The following is a 15,180-nucleotide window of genomic DNA, read 5'->3' on the forward strand; positions in this document are numbered from 1 at the left end:
AATGAAGCAATTAAAGACTCCAGAGCGACAACCGTGCACGAGGAAGACTATGAAGGTCTATCCACCTTATCTGAGCAACCAGTAGCAGACTCTGAAAGTCTACCCAGCTTATTTGAGTCACCAGAAGAAGACTATGAAAGTCTACCCAGCTCATTTAAATCGGCAAGTAGACACTGGATGTCTACCCACTGTATGTGAAAACAGTGACAAAGTGATCACACTCGACATACAGAGTGTGCAGAATCACAGCGAGACTGACAGATCTCAGCTAGTCTGTACAGAAGCACAGAGTAGGACTACTCTTGGGTCCAGTGAGACCACATCAATTGAAATCTTGAAGATTTTGACTCCAGAAGAGGAGCACCAAGAAACCAAATGTGATTCAAATGAACCAGAAATAATTCCTGAACAGGAGCATAAAAAGATCACAGATGATTCAAATGTACCGGAAATGTCTCCAGCAGAGGAGCACCAAGGCAGCAAAGAAGAGCAATCAAATCCACCACAAATGACTGATGTCACCAACATCAGATCATTCTCACAATTCTCAAGAAGAAACGCTCAATGTAACTGACACCAATAACTGTGACAATTACTCAAACTATCCACTCAGAACACACATTGAGCGCAACAAGAGTACAAACATGCCATGGCATGGCAACAAATCTCATGAATTCGCATTTGCTCCACAACAAACAAGCAAACCAGCTTTCAAGAAAGATGCAACACAGAATTGCTACCACAAGCATAAAAATAAAAGTATAAATCAAACAACAAAGTGATTCGACCATTCAAACACCTCATTGATGACTTCTTGGTTACTTAAACACAGGGACACTGACGACATTCACAAAGAAATAACAACACCAACATCACCACTTCAACAACAGAAGAAGAAAGCAACTCAACCGAACAAATTCATACAGTCTGGACTCAAAGTTTTTCGTTAAGATTGGACTTTTAAAATATTGATTGACTTTGTAGAGTCATCATTACCATCACATACTATACACAGCGTTACTTGTATTATCTGTCCCCAGTTGACTGAATTCATTATGTTTGTTCTTTACACCATACAGAAAATCTGTAACACATAAAAAAGGGGGAGGGGGTATGTAGTTATCTCTGTAGGTGCATGTACACAAGGGGTTAATGGGTAAATAGCAGCACCACATGATCACTAGAGGGCTGACCAACTGATTGCAGAGATTCAGTTGTTGAGTATATTCAGGATTGAGATCAATATGATTTTTGCATATTAAAAACATGAAGGGATCATAGAATTTACAGTGCAGAAGAAGGTCCATCGAGTCTGCACCAGCCCTTGGAAAGAGCACCTACCTAAGCCCACACCTCCACCATATCCCTACATCTCCACCCTATCCCCCTAATCCCACCAATATGGAGGTAGTGTACAAAAATGGTGTTAAACTAGAAGATTAGCCATGATGTTATTGAATGGCAGAGTGGACCTGAAAAGCTGAATGGCCTATTCCGACTGCCTTTTCTTTTATTCTTATCATAGAATTTACAGTGCAGAAGGAGGCCATTCGGCCCATCGAGTCTGCACCGGCTCTTGGAAAGAACACCCTACCCAAGGTCAACACCTTCACGCTATCCCTATAACCCAGTAACCCCACCCAACACTAAGGGCAATTTTGGACACTAAGGGCAATTTATTATGGCCAATCCACCGAACCTGCACATCTTTGGACTGTGGGAGGAAGCCGGAGCACCCGGAAAGAACCCACGCACACACGGGGAGGATGTGCAGACTCCGCACAGACAGTGACTGTGATAAAGCTAGGGGAGTCCAATGAGCTTCTTAAAAGTCCTTTATTTCAGCAACAGCATCATACATACACAGGGCCCGGTTCGCTTTCACCGGGTCCTCATTCCTTTTAGCTGGCTCTACAGCAGCCTGCCTTTTATGCTAGTGCTGGGTTAACTCAGTCCAATGGAACACGGGGAACAATCATCCCCAGGTGGATGAGTCCTGTGCAGGTTATTACACCCCTCCCCCCCCTAAAGCCCGAAACCCCTCACAAGGACGGCCATTTAGGAGGAGTGGATAGGAGAGGACCAAACGGGTGCAAACCCCACAGTGACCAGACGTCAAACATTAAAAAAATTAGTTTGGATATGGCTCCACTGAACGGGGAAACAGGACGGGCAGGCATGTACTCTCACCAAGCATTACGTCCACCATGACGGCGCGCGCCACAGCATCGGACCCATCAACCCAAGGCCCAATCGGCGTGGCATGCCTTCCAGCCACAGGGGGCCGGGGATCATCAGACAACGTCACCTCAAAGTCCCACAACTCCCAAACTCCCCTTAATTTTTAATATTGGGCACTCTAAATTCTACCCCCCAAAAAAAAAACACCTACCAAAATGCCCAGGGAGCTTTTGCCCTCACATTCTTACCGTACACAGGCAAATAAACACACAGCACAAATAAAAAAAACTGCAGGGTTCCGTGTAAGCTTCCACAGGACCAGAAGCCACATATGGAATGTCCAGTCAACTCCACACCAGAGTCTCCAGGCACAAAACCTGCAGTCGTACAATAACTGTCAGGTTGCAGGCAAAACATCACTGTTGCAAATCCCACAGTCCAAGCTACAGCAAAACAGTCTTCCAAACACAACGCTGCGCTCACAACCAGAATGATGTTCCAAAACGGCGGCGGCAACTCGAGAACGGGCTCCCCGGTGGACCACTCTGCCAGCATCAGGAAACAACAGCAGACAGAGACGGACGAAACGTTCCGCGACCCACACCAGAATGATACCGCCTCTGGTACTGCCGGACACATCAGACTCCAGATCACTCCCAGCGGACACACTTCACAAGCCGGCAGGAAAAAAAAAAACTCGACCCGGCTCTCGCCTTCCATGACATTAGAGGCTCTAAAAAAAAAAACACAGAAACAAACTCGGTACCATAGTCCACTCTTTTTTAAAAAAAATTCCCGGGAGGTAGCTCAGCCGAACAAGCAGCACACCGACAGCTCCAACTCATTGTCGTCGCCAATGTGATAAAGCCAGGGGATTCCAACGAGCTTCTTTAAAGCCCTTTATTTCAGCAACAGCATCATACATACACAGGGCCTGATTCCCTTTCAACAGGTCCTCATTCCTTTTAGCTGGCTCTACAGCTGCCTGCCTTTTATGCTAGTGCTGGGTTAACTCAGTCCAATTGAACACGGGGAACAATCATCCCCAGGTGGATGAGTCCTGTGCAGGTTATTACAGTGACCCAAGCCGGAATCGAACCTGGGACCCTGGAGCTGTGAAGCAATTGTGCCATCCACAATGCTACCGTGTTATCCACAATGCTACCGTGCTGCCATCTTCTGTTCTTCTTATTTTTTTATTTATTGATGGGATGTCAGTGTCGCCGGCTAGGCCAGCATTATTGTCCATCCCTAGTTATCTTTCAGAACATGGTGGTGAGCTGCCTTCTTGAACAGCTGCAATACCTGAGGTGTAGATACACCCACTGTTCTGTTAGGGAGGGAGTTCCAGGATTTTGACCCAGGAACAGTGAAGCAATGGCGATATATTTTCAAGTCAGGGTGGTGAGTGAATTGGAGGAGAAACTTCGAGGTGATGGTGTTCCAGGTATCTGCTGCTCTTGTCCTTCCAGATGGTAATGGTCATGGGTTTGGAAGGTACTGCCTAAGGAATCTTGGTGAGTTCCTGCTGTGCATCTTATAGATGGTACACATGACTGCCAGTGTTTGTTGGTGGTGGAGGGGGTGAATGTCTGTGTCTTTCAATTTAGAGGTGCTAAAGCCAGAACCATGGCCGGGATCCGCCACGGTGGCCAGGCCCGCAATTGGGGGCAACCGATTGGCGGGCGCACTAATTCCAGGGGGGGGGGCTATGTTCCTCCGTGCCGGGCCCCTGTAGGGCTCTGCCATGTTGCCCGCGGGCCAGTGTGGAGATGGCAGTGGCCGCATGCGCGGACCCATGCCGGCCGTGGTGGGCCAGCTTTCGGTGCTGGAGCAGCGCACAGACCTCCGGCACCGTTCTAGCCCCCGAGGATGTGGAGAATGACTGGGCCTGGAGGCCCATTGACGCCGGAGTCGCTTGCGCCGGTTTTGATGCCGGCGTCAACTCTCGGCCGGAATGTCGGAGAATCCCAGCCCATGTTAATGTGTGATGGCCATAATCATGAATTTCATTCCAAAGCACCAGAAACAGTCCCAGAACAACACTTCATTAAAATTGAATTTGACTTGTGCTTTTCCCTGTCTCAATACATTATCTGTGCCTTTGACCTAAGTGCTATAGACACTGAAAACGTGCAAATATACTGCATATGCTTTGAAATCAGGGGCGTGATTCTCCCAAAGGGAGACAAAGTCCCGACGCCAGAGTGAAAACTGGAGTGTTTCACTCCGGCATTGGAGCCTGCTCCCAGCCCCCTATTCTCCCGCCCCCGGGGGGCTAGGAGTGGGTCGTGTATTTTACGCGCGCTGGGTCTTGGCACCGCATAAGTGACATGGCCGGCGTCGCGTAAATGAAGTCCCCCGCGCATGCGTGGTTGCCGTCCTCTCCGAGGCCGCCCCGCAAGAAAATGGCGGATGGATCTTGCAGGGCGGCGGAGGAAAGGAGGTCCTCCTTAAGAGAGAGCGGCCCGCCTATCGATGGGCCCCGATCGCGGGCCAGACCCCATCGGAGGCACCCCCCCCGGTGAAGGAAGCCCCTCCCCCCCCCCGCAGGCCGCCCCCCCCCCCCCCCCCTCCCCCCAGCGTTCCCGCACAGTTCCGGCAGCAGCGACCAGGTGTGGCCGGCGCCAGCGGGAACCTGTCATGTTGGAGCGTCCGGAGAATAGCGGGGGTACCGGAGAATCGCCGTTCTGAGTGTCTCGGGCGATTCTCCGCCTGGCGTGGCGCAGAACTCGGCGGGGCCGATCTCGTCGGTTGGGAGAATGGTGAGACACCGTCGGACTGGCGTCGCACGATATAATGGCAGGGCCGGCGATTCTCCCAACTGGCGCGTCCTCGGAAAATCGCGCCCCATGTTTTGAAAAATTTGGGACAGAATTTTACTGGTCCTCCCACCGATGGCACGAGAAAACATGCAGCCTCCGCACAGACAGTGACCCAAGCTGGGAATCGAACCTGGGACCCTGGAGCTGTGGAGCAACTGTGCTACCACGCTGCCACCATTGTTGTCCAGCATTGTTGTTCTTTCTTGGTCAAAATTCTGTCCTTCCTTCCTAACAATTCTGTGGGTGTACCTACAGCATGTGGACTGCAGTGGTTCAAGAAGGCAGCTCAAGAGCAATTAGGGATGGGCGATAAATACTGGCCTTGCCAGCAGTGGCCACATCCAATGAACAAAATACATTATTTTTTAATTTAAAAAGAGCAATTGAGGCAAAGAAGGCCGGAGATCAAGAGTATGAGCTGAGTGGGACTGAACAGGATCAATGGAGCCTGGTTGGAGTTACAGATCAGGTTCCTCGAGAGAAAAGAATAGCAAAGTGTTACATTACCGGAAAGCAGATAAATGATTTCTTGTTGAGCGATTCTCTTTTTTTCTTGCTAAAATAGAGCATTGCTTGAAACTAGCAGCTGGGAAATTAAAACAAAATTCAATCAGGGTAAGTATGACAATAATTGAATTAATAATAAGAGTATTAGCACAGAGCAGGTCTAGAGGCCTTAATGAATATTAATAGTTAAACAAGGTACTAACTAGATTCTAAGAGAGGGAATAGTTTTTTTTAGATCCTGATTAACAGCTGAGACTTGTTTCTCACAATTCCACCGTCAATGTGGGAACTTCAGGACACATCTTGTGCCTTGCACCATCATGTGCTTGAGCTCGGCGTTTACAATCTTGAGGAGCAACCAAATGCAGCGCACCAGGGTGGTTAAGAATATCTTGAAAGGCAGGTTAGTAGATGGATGGTCACCCAGGAAAGAAATAAGAAGCAGGAAGTGCAGTAGTGGTTGGGCTACGTGTCACCCTCAAACCAGTACCCAGCATTGGAGATTGCTGGGAGTGACGGCACCTTGAAGGCATGACTTTAAGACCATAACAGCAATCACCAGGGAAAATAGGAGGGAACAGGAAAAAGTAGAAATGCAGATGTTAGGAGATTCCATCATTAGCCAGACAGACAGGTGTTTCTATGACTCTCATTGTCAGTCTCACATGCTATGCTCCCTCCCTGATGCCAGGGTAAAGGACATCATGGAAATGGCACAGAATATTCTGTGGGGGCAACAGAATGAGCCAGAAGTTGGTACCAACGGCATTGAAAGGACAGGTATTGAGGTCCTATGGTCAGACTTTCAGAAGCTAAGCATCAAGTTAAAAGTAGGACCTGAAAGGACCTCTATATTACTCCTAGTGCCATGGACTAGACACAATAGAAATAAGAAGGCAGGGAGGATCAATGCATCACTTGAGGTATGATACAGAATGGAGGGTATTAGATTATTGGGGAATTGGGAACAGTTCTGGGGCAAGAAGTACCTCATCTAAGAGAATTAGGATGCACCTCAATAAGACTGGGACTCATGTCATCTTGGGAAGCTTCACTCATGTGGTTGGGGGAGGGGTGTTAAAACTAAATTGGCATTGCAATAGGTGCGTCCATAATGATGCAGAAAAGGGGAATATGTCACTTAAAGGAGTGAGAGTGTTGAACAGTGGGCGTCATTCTCCGACCCCCAGAGGGTCGGAGAATGGCCGTTGGCCGCCGTGAATCCCGCCCCCGCCGAAGTCTCCGAAGGGAGAAAAGTCGGCGGGGCGTTAATGGCGCTGCTGCCGCGGAGAATGTCACGGGTCTGCGCAAGGCAGCCGATTTTCGGCCTGCCGATATTCTCCCTTCCGGATGGGCCGAAGTCCCGTCGACGTGATGACCGTTCACGTAAACGTGAATCAAAACTCCTTTTCATCGGCGTGACCCGGTGCTCCAGGCTCACGCCGAACAGCGAGGAGGTGAGTGACGGCCTGGGGGGTTGGCTCTGGGCAGGAAATGGCGTGGCCGCAGATTGATTGCGTGAGGAGAGGTGTGTCTCGGCTTGTGTGTGTGTGTGTGCGGCGGGGGGGGGGGGGGTGGTTAGAGTAGGCTGGGCTCCGGGGGAGTGCCGGGAGGGGGTCCGTGCTGGGGTGGAGGTTGTGGAGGGGGTCCGTGCTGGGGTGGAGGTTGGGGGTTGGAGGGGGTCCGTGCCGGGGTGGAGGTTGGGGGGGGGGGTCCGTGCTGGGGTGGAGGTTGGGGAGGGGGTCCGTGCTGGGGTGGAGGTTGGGGGTTGGAGGGGGTCCGTGCCGGGGTGGAGGTTGGGGGGGGGGGGGTCCGTGCTGGGGTGGAGGTTGGGGAGGGGGTCCGTGCTGAGGTGGAGGTTGGGGGTTGGAGGGGGTCCGTGCTGGGGTGGGGGTTGGGTGTTGGAGGGGGTCCGTGCTGGGGTGGAGGTTGGGGAGGGGGTCCGTGCTGGGGTGGAGGTTGGGGGTTGGAGGGGGTCCGTGCTGGGGTGGAGGTTGGGGAGGGGGTCCGTGCTGGGGTGGAGGTTGGGGGTTGGAGGGGGTCCGTGCAGGGGTGGAGGTTGGGGGGGGGTCCGTGCTGGGGTGGAGGTTGGGGAGGGGGTCCGTGCTGGGGTGGAGGTTGGGGGTTGGAGGGGGTCCGTGCTGGGGTGGAGGTTGGGTGTTGGAGGGGGTCCGTGCTGGGGTGGAGGTTGGGGAGGGGGTCCGTGCTGGGGTGGAGGTTGGGGGTTGGAGGGGGTCCATGCTGGGGTGGAGGTTGGGAAGGGGGTCCGTGCTGGGGTGGAGGTTGGGGGTTGGAGGGGGTCCGTGCTGGGGTGGAGGTTGGGTGTTGGAGGGGGTCCGTGCTGGGGTGGAGGTTGGGGAGGGGGTCCGTGCTGGGGTGGAGGTTGGGGGTTGGAGGGGGTCCGTGCTGGGGTGGAGGTTGGGGAGGGGGTCCGTGCTGGGGTGGAGGTTGGGGGTTGGAGGGGGTCCGTGCTGGGGTGGAGGTTGGGGAGGGGGTCCGTGCTGTGGTGGAGGTTGGGGGTTGGAGGGGGTCCGTGCTGGGGTGGAGGTTGGGTGTTGGAAGGGGTCCGTGCTGGGGTGGAGGTTGGGTGTTGGAGGGGGTCCGTGCTGGGGTGGAGGTTGGGGGTTGGAGGGGGTCCGTGCTGGGGTGGAGGTTGGGGGTTGGAGGGGGTCCGTGCTGGGGTGGAGGTTGGGTGTTGGAGGGGGTCTGTGCTGGGGTGGAGGTTGGGGGTTGGAGGGGTCCGTGCTGGGGTGGAGGTTGGGTGTTGGAGGGGGTCCGTGCTGGGGTGGAGGTTGGGTGTTGGAGGGGGTCCGTGCTGGGGTGGAGGTTGGGGGTTGGAGGGGGTCCGTGCTGGGGTGGAGGTTGGGGAGGGGTCCGTGCAGGGGTGGAGGTTGGGGGTTGTAGGGGGTCCGTGCTGGGGTGGAGGTTGGGTGTTGGGGGGGTCCGTGCTGGGGTGGAGGTTGGGGTTTGGAGGGGGTCCGTGCTGGGGTGGAGGTTGGGGGTTGGAGGGTGTCCGTTCTGGGGTGGAGGTTGGGGAGGGGGTCCGTGCTGGAGTGGAGGTTGGGGAGGGGGTCCGTGCTGGGGTGGAGGTTGGAGGTTGGAGGGGGTCCGTGCCGGGGTGGAGGTTGGGGGGGGGGTCCGTGCTGGGGTGGAGGTTGGGGAGGGGGTCCGTGCTGGAGTGGAGGTTGGGGGTTGGAGGGGGTCCGTGCTGGGGTGGAGGTTGGGTGTTGGAGGGGGTCCGTGCTGGGGTGGAGGTTGGGGAGGGGGTCCGTGCTGGGGTGGAGGTTGGGGGTTGGAGGGGGTCCGTGCTGGGATGGAGGTTGGGGAGGGGGTCCGTGCTGGGGTGGAGGTTGGGCGTTGGAGGGGGTCCGTCCCGGGGTGGAGTTTGGGGGGGGGGTCCGTGCTGAGGTGGAGGTTGGGGAGGGGGTCCGTGCTGGGGTGGAGGTTGGGGGTTGGAGGGGGTCCGTGCTGGGGTGGAGGTTGGGTGTTGGAGGGGGTCCGTGCTGGGGTGGGGTTGGGGAGGGGGTCCGTGCTGGGGTGGAGGTTGGGGGTTGGAGGGGGTCCGTGCTGGGGTGGAGGTTGGGGAGGGGATCCGTGCTGGGTTGGAGGTTGGGGGTTGGAGGGGGTCCGTGCTAGGCTGGAGGTTGGGTGTTGGAGGGGATCCGTGCTGGGGTGGAGGTTGAGGAGGGGGTCCGTGCTGGGGTGGAGGTTGGGGGTTGGAGGGGGTCCGTGCTGGGGTGGAGGTTGGGGAGGGGGTCCGTGCTGGGGTGGAGGTTGGGGGTTGGAGGGGGTCCGTGCTGGGGTGGAGGTTGGGGAGGGGGTCCGTGCTGGGGTGGAGGTTGGTGGTTGGAGGGGGTCCGTGCTGGGGTGGAGGTTGGGGAGGGGGTCCGTGCTGGGGTGGAGGTTGGGGGTTGGAGGGGGTCCGTGCTGGGGTGGAGGTTGGGGAGGGGGTCCGTGCTGGGGTGGAGGTTGGGGGTTGGAGGGGGTCCGTGCTGGGATGGAGGTTGGGGAGGGGGTCCGTGCTGGGGTGGAGGTTGTGGGTTGGAGGGGGTCCGTGCTGGGGTGGAGGTTGTGGGTTGGAGGGGGTCCGTCCCGGGGTGGAGTTTGGGGGGGGGGGTTCGTGCTGGGGTGGAGGTTGGGGAGGGGGTCCGTGCTGGGGTGGAGGTTGGGGGTTGGAGGGGGTCCGTGCTGGGGTGGAGGTTGGGGAGGGGGTCCGTGCTGGGATGGAGGTTCGTGGTTGGAGGGGGTCCGTGCTGGGGTGGAGGTTGGGGAGGGGGTCCGTGCTGGGGTGGAGGTTGGGGACTGGAGGGGGTCCGTGCTGGGGTGGAGGTTGGGTGTTGGAGGGGGTCCGTGCTGGGGTGGAGGTTGGGTGTTGGAGGGGGTCCGTGCTGGGGTGGAGGTTGGGGGTTGGAGGGGGTCCGTGCTGGGGTCGAGGTTGGGGGGGGGGTCCGTGCTGGGGTGGGGTTTGGGGGTTGGAGGGGGTCCGTGCTGGGGTGGAGGTTGGTGGTTGGAGGGGGTCCGTGCTGGGGTGGAGGTTGGGGAGGGGGTCCGTGCTGGGGTGGAGGTTGGGGGTTGGAGGGGGTCCGTGCTGGGGTGGAGGTTGGGTGTTGGAGGGGGTCCGTGCTGGGGTGGAGGTTGGGTGTTGGAGGGGGTCCGTGCTGGGGTGGAGGTTGGGGGTTGGAGGGGGTCCGTGCTGGGGTCGAGGTTGGGGGGGGGGGTCCGTGCTGGGGTGGGGTTTGGGGGTTGGAGGGGGTCCGTGCTGGGGTGGAGGTTGGGGGTTGGAGGGGGTCCGTGCTGGGGTGGAGGTTGCGGGTTGGAGGGGGTCCGTGCTGGGGTGGAGGTTGGGGGTTGGAGGGGGTCCGTGCCGGGGTGGAGGTTGGGGGGGGGGGTCTGTGCTGGGGTGGAGGTTGGGGAGGGGGTCCGTGCCGAGGAGGGTGATGGGAGGGCAAATGAGTTGGTCCACCTGGCCAGGTGCCAGCCTCCAACAGTTGGACCCATGCCACCTGGCTGGGGGGAGGAGGGGATATGGGCAATGATGACATGTCGTCGTTCCCCTCCCCCCCACCAGGCCGTCATGTTTTCAGATCATCCAGCGATGTTGGCCGCCGTGGTGGCAGCTGCTCATGTCTATGTTGCCCTGGATGAGGAGGAGGAGGAGCGTGCCAGAGAGGCGGCGCAGGCTGCCGCAGAGGGGCAGGTGGCAGCCGCCCAGGCTGGAGGGACGCCTGACCGACAGGACGAGGAGGGGGAGGAGGATGTTGCGGCCCCACGGCAACGGAGGCACCCGAGGGCGCCCGTGTGTACCGGCCCCGGCAGTCATACCAGGACCTTACGGACCGGGAATGCAGGAGGAGACGCCGGATGAGCCGGGAAACCGTGGCACACATCTGCCACCTGCTGGCACACCTGTCACCGCGTGGCACTGGCGGGGGACACCCTCTCCCCGTGTCCGTCAAGGTTACGGTGGCCCTGAACTTTTATGCAACGGGGTCATTCCAGGCACCGAGTGGGGACCTGTCCGGCATATCGCAGACATCGGTGCACCGGTGCATCCGGGCAGTGACAGATGCCCTTTATGCCATGGCGCACCGCTACATCCGCTTCCCCGTGGACCGGGCCAGCCAAGATGCCCGGGCCGTGGGCTTCTCTGCCGTGGCTGGGTTCCCCATGGTCCAGGGCGCGATCGATGGGATGCACGTCGCCGTGCGGCCACCTGCAGATAACAGGGCCGTGTTCACTAATAGGAAGGGGACCTATTCGATGAACGTACAGGTGGTCTGTGACCACCGCATGATGATCCTGCACGTCTGCGCCCGTCACCCAGGCAGTGTACACGACTCATTCGTGTTGTCGTGGTCATCCATCCCCGGCATGTACGAGGGACGCCATCCCCGGCTGAGGGGCTGGTTGCTGGGCAACAGGGGCTACCCATTGCGATCGTGGCTGATGACGCCGAGACGGAGGCCACGCAGTGAGGCGGAGAACCGCTACAATGATGCCCATGTAGCGACAAGGGGAGTGATCGAGAGGTGCTTTGGCGTGCCGAAGATGCGTTTCAGGTGCCTGGACCTCTCTGGGGGCGCCCTCCAGTATCGGTCAGATAGGGTCGGCCGCATCATTGTGGTGTGCTGCGTCCTGCACAACATAGCCCAGCAGAGGGGCGATGTGCCGCAGGCAGAGGAGGGCGGAGTGGAGGAGCAGCAGGAAGAGGCCCAGTCCTCCCCAGATGAGGGGGATGGGGGCAATGGTCAGGGCAGACGGGGTAGACACAGGCGGGTGGCTGTCCACCGTTACCTGCTGTCCCAGCGGGCACGGGACAGACTGATAGCCGCCCGCTTCACTGACTAGATGGGCGTGGGAATCGGATAGTATGGCCACAGACCGCACACCATGGCAACAGCCGACCACCCACACCCCCCACTCATCCACCCACCCAGGACCCTCACCCCCCTCCCCAACCCCACACACCCCACCCGCATGCACACCACCACCCCCGCCCCCCCCATTGCCGGCGGCACAACGGGCCGGGCTCACCCAGTTGAGGGTGGACGCGTGTCTATCGCAGGCCATGGAGGATGATAACAACCCGCCCTGCGATGAGCTCCTGGCTCTACATCGTTGGACTATGTCTGACCCATGGCCACAGTACCACCATCCACCCGGACCATCCCTGCATGCGGCTGTGACACTGCAGCGCGCACGGTCCCGTCCTCTGCCCGGGGGATGTTGATGGCGGCCCAGGGGGAAGGGGGCAGACTCACCTGGGGCTGAGGTAAGACCACCCCTCACACACACACTTGCGCTCAACGTACATGACACGCCCGCACACTTTGGACAGAGCACAAAGGCAGCTTCGGTAGGTGTAACATTGACTTTAATAACCAAAGGAGTTCATGCACGTGCCCTAGCCCCTAAAACTCATCTGTGCCCTGCACCCGTGCCAACTTACTCAGTGTCTAATTGTTTGGCCTTACGGGCCCTTTGACTACGTCTACGTGGTTCCCCAGACGGTACAGCAGAACTGGAGGTGGACTCCTGTGATTCCTGCCCTCTGACACTGGATCCCTTTGGCGGCCGTTTCCTGGGGCGTCCTGGCCTAGATGGGCCAGGCTGCGGCCCGGGCGACTGGGATGGCGAGCTGCCAGCCTGTCCTGCCCGTTGCCCACCCGATGCACCTGGGACGGAAGGGGGGGGAGTCCGAGGTGTTGCGGTGCACCGTGACCTCCCCTACAGAGGGAGCCGGGACGGACCACACCACCTCCTCCTCCCTTGGGTGCCCGATGGCCCCCAGGCCTCTACATGGGTGGGGGATGCGAACGGACTGGCCATCCGACGCCCCCCCCGACATCTGGCGCTGCCAGTCCTGGAGGCCCGTGCTGGTATCGACAGGGGTCTGCAGGTTTGCAGCCATGGAGCCCAGGGTGTTGTCAAACCCTGTCTGTGACAGTGCGACACCGGCTCGCACATGGCCACTGGCGCCGATGCCCTCAGCGATGGCCTGCTGAGACTGGGCCATGGCCTGCAGAGACTGGGCCATGGCCTGCAGAGACTGGGCCATGGCCTGCAGAGACTGGGCTATGGCCTGCTGAGACTGGGCTATGGCGTTGAGCGCCTCTGCCATCTGGCGCTGGCACTGGCTCATGGCCTCCTGTGAGAGGGCAGCCATTTCCTGGGCCACAGACGCCGCCTGCACGGAAGGCCCCAGGCCTCGCAAACCGTTCCTCATGTCTGACACCGTCGCACCCATTGCCTCCACCGCGGACGCCACCCGTGCGGTGTCAGCCTGGGTGGCACGCATGACCGGGACCACTCCCAGCTCCTGGACGCGGGTGGACTCCTCCACCTGCGACCGCAGCCGCCGCAAGCCACCCGTCACCCTCTTCGCTCGTCTCCGGGTCGGTGGTTGCATCGGATCTATGTGTGGGTGTGGTAACTGCAGGAACCCGGGATCCATATGGGTGGCAGATGTTCGCTTGGCCTGGGCTGCCCTCCGACCGCCTGGTCCCTCTGCTGCTCCTACCTCCACCTGCTGTACCGGGACGGCTGTGTTGTGCGCACCAGTGAGTGTACCAGACGCCTCATCACTAAAGTGCCCAACCGTGGTGAGTGTTTCTGCGATGGTGGAGGGTGTTGGTGACAGCAGTGGCGTTGTGTCGTGCTCTTCGTCCACTCTGAGTCCATGGCACTTTGGGGTGGGGGTTCGTCTCCACCCATCCACTCTGAGTCACTGTCCGGTATTTCGTCTTCCCGGGTACGGGTGTCCTGGGTAGTGCTGTCCCGGGTAGGGGTGTCCTGGGTAGTGCTGTCCCGGGTAGTGCTGTCCCGGGTAGGGGTGCCCTGGGTAGTGCTGTCCCGGGTAGGGGTGTCCTGGATAGTGGTGTCCTGGGTAGTGGTGTCCTGGGTAGTGGTGTCCTGGCTCGGATGTGACGGGGGCCTATGGCTGCCCCCCTCATCGCTGGGTGGTCGCTCCCGCACGTGACGGGGGTGTCGTCTCCCTGTTGCTCCAGGTTTCTCCGTCTCCCGTGGTGTGCGAGGGGCATCCTGCGGGCGTCGCATGCTGGAGGGTCCGGGTCTCTCCGTCTCCCGTGGTCTCCGAGGGGCATCCTGCGGGCGTCGCATGCTGGAGGGTCCGGGTCTCTCCGTCTCCCGTGGTCTCCGAGGGGCATCCTGCGGGCGTCGCATGCTGGAGGGTCCGGGTCTCTCCGTCTCCCGTGGTCTCCGAGGGGCATCCTGCGGGCGTCGCATGCTGGAGGGTGTGGGTCTCTCCGTCTCCCGTGGTCTCCGAGGGGCATCCTGCGGGCGTCGAATGCTGGAGGGTCCGGGTCTATCCGTCTCCCGTGGTCTCCGAGGGGCATCCTGCGGGCGGTGTGCATCTGCGGGGATGGGTGCCTGGACGTTTGGTCCTGCGATACACAATGAAGCATGCATGGTTCGACATCAGGCAGTGATCAGGTGATACGGGGGAGGGGGATATAGGGGAGGGGGGATATGGGGACGGGCTGTCGGTGGCTCACTTGCTGGTGGGCCCCCGACCTCTGCATCAGCAACCTCCCGGTCCTCAGGTCCGCCAGCCAGTTCCAGGGCCATTTCCTCGTGTACGGTCAGTGGCCCCTCATCAGCGGGCCCTCCTCCAGTCCTCACATGCTCCCTATTGTTGTGTGCGCGCTTCTCCTGTGGGGGGGGGGGTGGCAGGGGTAAAAGGCAACAGTGTTAGGCAGGTATATGAATGCACGCCATCGGTTGCGCGTGCATTGCAGGGGTTAAGGTTAGGGCTGGATTCACTTGAGGATATGGGGGATATGGGGGAGGGGGATATGGGGGAGGGGGGATATGGGGGATATGGGGGAGGGGGGGATATGGGGGAGGGGGGATATGGAGGAGGGGGGATATGGGGGAGGGGTGATATGGGGGATATGGGGGAGGGGGGATATGGGGGAGGGGGGATATGGGGGATATGGGGGAGGGGGGATATGGGGGAGGGGGGATATGGGGGATATGGGGAGGGGTGATATGGGGGATATGGGGAGGGGGGATATGGGGAGGGGGGATATGGGGGATATGGGGGAGGGGGATATGGGGGAGGGGGGATTTGGGGATATGGGGGAGGGTTGATATGGGGGAGGGGGGATATGGGGGAGGGGGGATATGGGGGAGGGGGGATATGGGG

General features: G+C 58.9%; 1 protein-coding gene across 1 annotated transcript in view; it reads left to right on the forward strand.

The window, feature by feature from the left end:
* Positions 1-2,671: 2,671 nt before the first annotated feature.
* The window catches only part of LOC140430115 (uncharacterized), an 820,575-nt gene continuing 808,066 nt past the window's right edge, over positions 2,672-15,180 (forward strand). The window contains exon 1 of the mRNA XM_072517631.1: positions 2,672-2,804. Within this exon, the coding sequence (XP_072373732.1) occupies positions 2,672-2,804 (133 nt within the window). The remainder of the gene's footprint in view (positions 2,805-15,180) is intronic.

Source organism: Scyliorhinus torazame, chromosome 9 (assembly GCF_047496885.1).
Source record: "Scyliorhinus torazame isolate Kashiwa2021f chromosome 9, sScyTor2.1, whole genome shotgun sequence".
Lineage (NCBI taxonomy): Eukaryota > Metazoa > Chordata > Chondrichthyes > Carcharhiniformes > Scyliorhinidae > Scyliorhinus > Scyliorhinus torazame.